General features: G+C 33.3%; 1 protein-coding gene across 1 annotated transcript; it reads left to right on the forward strand.

Annotated features, from left to right (window-relative positions):
* Nucleotides 1–1,226: 1,226 nt before the first annotated feature.
* On the forward strand, nucleotides 1,227–2,568 carry LOC109586070 (uncharacterized). The gene is made up of 7 exons (XM_020002249.1): nucleotides 1,227–1,321; nucleotides 1,372–1,659; nucleotides 1,711–1,779; nucleotides 1,917–2,106; nucleotides 2,153–2,218; nucleotides 2,270–2,329; nucleotides 2,382–2,568. The coding sequence occupies exons 2-7, from the start codon at nucleotides 1,518–1,520 to the stop codon at nucleotides 2,473–2,475; spliced, it is 621 nt and encodes a 206-aa protein (XP_019857808.1). The 5' UTR covers nucleotides 1,227–1,321; nucleotides 1,372–1,517; the 3' UTR covers nucleotides 2,476–2,568.
* The last annotated feature ends 2,077 nt before the right edge of the window (nucleotides 2,569–4,645 follow it).

A 4,645-nucleotide genomic window follows, 5' to 3' on the forward strand; every position in this document is an offset into this window, starting at 1 on the left:
CTATTATTCCTGTTAAAAATCTTTATTAATATTTTCAGTATCTAATACTCCAACTGGTTTAACTGCTACAAGATTAAGTACTGGTNTATCTCATGTAAGACTCTCCTGGTCTACTGTATCAGGAACTACTGGTTATGAGGTCTACTATCAACTGTTTAGTAATACTCCTGTTAGTGCAGGCACAACTACTTCAACAACAATCAATATAACATCAGGATTGATTCGAGGGGTTACATACACTTTCTATGTAGTATCTTATGGATCAGCTTCTCTACCTAGTGGTAATGCTTCAGTTATGTTAACATTTAGTAAGTTATCTTAATTAAAATTAGCATATGTACATGTATAATATTATTATAGGTGATCCAGTTGTTAATTATTTTATGGGTTCATTAGTTAAAGCTTCTTCCATTACACTAACATGGAGTCCACCAACTCCTATAGTACCAATTAGTTATAATATTAATAGGAGATGTAGGAGAGTATGTGAATCATCAGTCACTAGTAATAGTACAACATCAGTTTCATCACCACATACTTCAACTGGTATACCTCCTTACAGTCAATGTGGCTTTGATCTTATTGGAGTATATGGATCTGATGTAGCTTATTTGACTACCAATATTTTAGCTACTACACTTTTAACTGGTGAGTGAAAAATTATAATTATTAAAGGTTATTATTAGTCCCTTCTCAATAGCTCCTACTGGACCAGTGGGTGATATTATATTCTCATCAGTAGAGTCAGTGTCAATGACTGTATCATGGGATGAAGTATCTTGCAATGGAAGGAATGGACCAATCACTGGATACTACCTCACATACACTAACATCACTTCAAACACTAGTTATACTGTTAATATCACTGGAGGAGACAACAGAATGTATAATCTCACAGGATTAATACCATATACTAACTATACTGTGAGTATAATACCTTATAATTATAATATGAATGGACTAGCTAGACAAGAAATACAATTAACTGCTGAATCAAGTAAGTCAATGAGATATTGATCAGTTTAACATGATCTTAACACAGTTCCTGGTGTGATATCTGATCTAAGACATGCAATCCCACCAACTGCAATAATTATTGTATGGAATCCTCCTACAATACCTAATGGTATCATTACAGTATATGAGATAAGATATAGAGAGTCTACCAGTACTGGTCCATACAATATAACTAACACTACTAACACTTATTACGAAATAGCAGGATTGATACCTAATACTAGTTATACTATTGGAGTGAGAGCATATACTAGTATTGGACCAGGAGAATGGACTGATAGAGAATACACTACTATTGAAATACGTAAAAAAATTACTGAGAATACTATGATGATCATGTTTTAAAATTTTTAGCTGTCAATCAAAACTTTTCTATAACAAAGCTTAATTCTACAGCAGTGAGGGCCAAGTGGGGTTTTATTTCTGGAGCTAGTCATTATACTGTCTACTATGAGTCAACCAGTAGCTCCTCAAGAAAGAAGAGACAAGTAGAGACAGGAATGAGAGTATTCCCAGGTGATACTACTGAAGGTCTAATAGGAGGATTAAATCCTAATCTTAGCTACTTGTTCTCTATATCTACATCATTTACTGTTAATGGAATCATTTATGAAGGAGAGAGGACTAAACCAATACCACCAGGTTATACTATAATAAGTTACTTCATTAATGATGCTTACTACATGTATTTAGGTGCTACTCTAACTCCTACTATTGTATCAAGTACTTCATCAGTCATTACTGTTACAGGATCATCAACAAGTGAGACAGTATACATATACTAAATCTAATAGTTGTATTATAATCAGTTTACTTTAAAGTAATGTCATTAATAGTGTCATTAAACATGAGTAAACATATCACTGCTGATGCATGTACTAATCAGTTTATGTTTATAGTTACTTATTCTACTGAGACAACTACCATGACTACTCCATTGACTACTGTATTAGTCAGTGATAAGGGGAATATTGGAGTGATAGTTGGCCTAAGTGTAGTTTTTATTGTATTATTAGTACTGGCTATAATTATAATAATTATACTGGCCCTAGCTTTGTACAAAAAAAGAACTAATATTAATCAAAAAAGGTAAATGTGTACCCATTCATTACTGAATTAATTTTAAAATTTATAGAAAATCAGATAATGACATTGTAATGGAGTGCAGTCCAGCTTATGCTACAACTGAATTTAAAACAAAGTTAGTTACACTATTGACTATTACATTATGTCTATACACACACACATACAGTACTGCTGATGATATACTAATGAAGGATAGTCCAGCATACAGTACAGTACAACAAACACAGTCAGTTATATAAAATACAATTATTATTATTATTTAAAGTTATTATTAATAGATCAACTGTTGAGCCAGTGTATGATACAACTAATAATGAATATGAGACTCCTCTTCCACCACCTTCTACTGAATATGAAATACCAACTGTTTAATGATGCTCATCTTTTATGTACAAACATTACTCTACATTATAATTAACATTATATTTGTTGTACATGCAAATATGTTGCCAGTGGTTAGTTTAAGATGTGTATGCATAGGTGTAGGAAGCTATTGAAAAGTGGGGGGGCAGGCACCGCACATAGTTGATAATGATACATGCAATTTCTCACATTAAAATTCCGGAGAACTTCTACCACGCGCCAATTCTACTTTAACTGTGTTGTGAGGCTATGGAACACTATCCCTTCTCACTGCCTTGATCTCACTCTTACTTACGGCACTATCAAGAGGCAGCTGTATGCTCACTTTTTTGGGATCACTTTCTACTACATTTCTCACCTGATTCTCTATGCACATTCCACTACATTTGTCCCTGTACTTCCTGTCATCTCCAATAATCACTCATGCAAACTTTAATTCACTTATTTACTTTATTTATTTACTTTTATTTATTTTATTTTTTTCTGGCTGCAACACATGTTGTTGCTGTCCTTCAGTACCCTCTGTCCTTTTTCTCTTGTCTCTGCCTATATTGTCTTATACTGTTAAGTTCATAATAATAATAATAATAATAATAATAATAATAATAATAATAATAATAATAATAATAATAATAATAACAATAATAATAATAATAATAATAATAATAATAATAATAATAGACTAATAATAGCTTGTCTTTTTCTACTAGTAGCCATACTTGTAACTTGAATTAGTTCAGCCATGCATTTAAAGGAAATTAAAATTGACTTGAATGACTTGGTGCATTATCATTATGAGGTGCTTATTGGTATAAGTTGAAATGGTGTAATTTTCACAAAAGCCAGTTTAGTAAAAGTGGGGGGGGGGGCGGCAGAGCCCCCAGGTCAATAAAGCGGCTGTCCCCTATTCCTATGCCCCTGGTATGTTCTAGAATAAGTAATGTTTATTAATGTCAGTTACATAAAATAAGTTAACTTACCCATATAATGACTTTTAAGTAGCAAAAGGTAATGAGCAGTATCATTCTAGGGAACAGGATGGCACTGTCAACAAGCTCTTGCTTTATTTTACTCATACCACTACTAGTTCAACTGATAACTGTATCTGGACAAGAACCTACCATCCTAACCAGTCATGGTAAGAAAATTAATTTTGGTAATTTTTAGATCTATACTAATACTCAGGTGTTCAACTGTACCTAGCTTATGAGGACAGGATAATACCTGATTACTCTATGATATATGCTAGCCAGTTTTATGATAAAGATGAAAATAATGATGTTAATAATATCAATGATGCTTTGTGGTGTCAGAGTGCTAACAATGTTACTAATATTGGAGTGTGGTATTATCCTAATGGAACTGAAGTACCTTTATTTGACGGAGAATTTGATGATCCATCAGCTCCTAGTCCAGTGTTCAGTAAGAGGTTCAGTGGTCAGATTGCACTAGCTAGAAGAGATGGACTATCAGGATATGAAGGTTTATACAAGTGTATCATTCCTGATGAGAATGGAGTGAATCAAACACTAGTGGTTGGAGCATATACTGATCCTGGATACAATAACAATGGTATGTGATGAATATAGACTATAATTAATGTACTTCTTTTACAGATGGTCCTGATGCTGATCCTACTATGCAGTTCTCTCTCCTCTCCACTAGTAGATTAGCTACTCCTCCAGTCTTCAGTCTCAGTTTCAATGTCTCTGATGGTCCTCCTACTACTGTCAGTTGTTTCTTGAATACTAATATACATATAGCATCTACTGAACTGTCTCGTGTGATAGTGAATGGACCAGGATCTGTTACAAGAGTGACAATAACAAACTTAAGAAAAGCTGGTAACTATCAGTGTACTGTATTTAATGAGAGAGTAACTGATGGTACTAATGGTCGTATTGGAAATGTTCAGGCATTAAGTAGTACCACATCATTGAGTTTATCAGGTTTGTCAAATTTATTATTTTTATTAGATATTTATAATTTATTTTTAGTATTTAATACTCCAACTGGTTTAACTGCTACAAGATTAAGTACTGGTTTAACTCATGTAAGACTCTCCTGGTCTACTGTATCAGGAGCTACTGGTTATGAGGTCTACTATCAACTGTCTAGTAATACTCCTGTTAGTGTAGGCACTACAGCTTCAACAACAATCGAAATAACATCAGGATTA

Source organism: Amphimedon queenslandica, unplaced genomic scaffold (genome assembly GCF_000090795.2).
Source record: "Amphimedon queenslandica unplaced genomic scaffold, v1.1 AMPQUscaffold_12953, whole genome shotgun sequence".
Lineage (NCBI taxonomy): Eukaryota > Metazoa > Porifera > Demospongiae > Haplosclerida > Niphatidae > Amphimedon > Amphimedon queenslandica.

Coding starts and splice junctions, on each gene's coding strand:
- LOC109586070 (XM_020002249.1), top strand. CDS start 1,518: ATGAGAGTATTCCCAGGTGATACTACTGAAGGTCTAATAGGAGGATTA. Junction 1,780..1,916: donor TGTTACAGGATCATCAACAA/GTGAGACAGTAT, acceptor TTATGTTTATAG/TTACTTATTCTACTGAGACA. Junction 2,330..2,381: donor AGTACAGTACAACAAACACA/GTCAGTTATATA, acceptor TATTATTAATAG/ATCAACTGTTGAGCCAGTGT.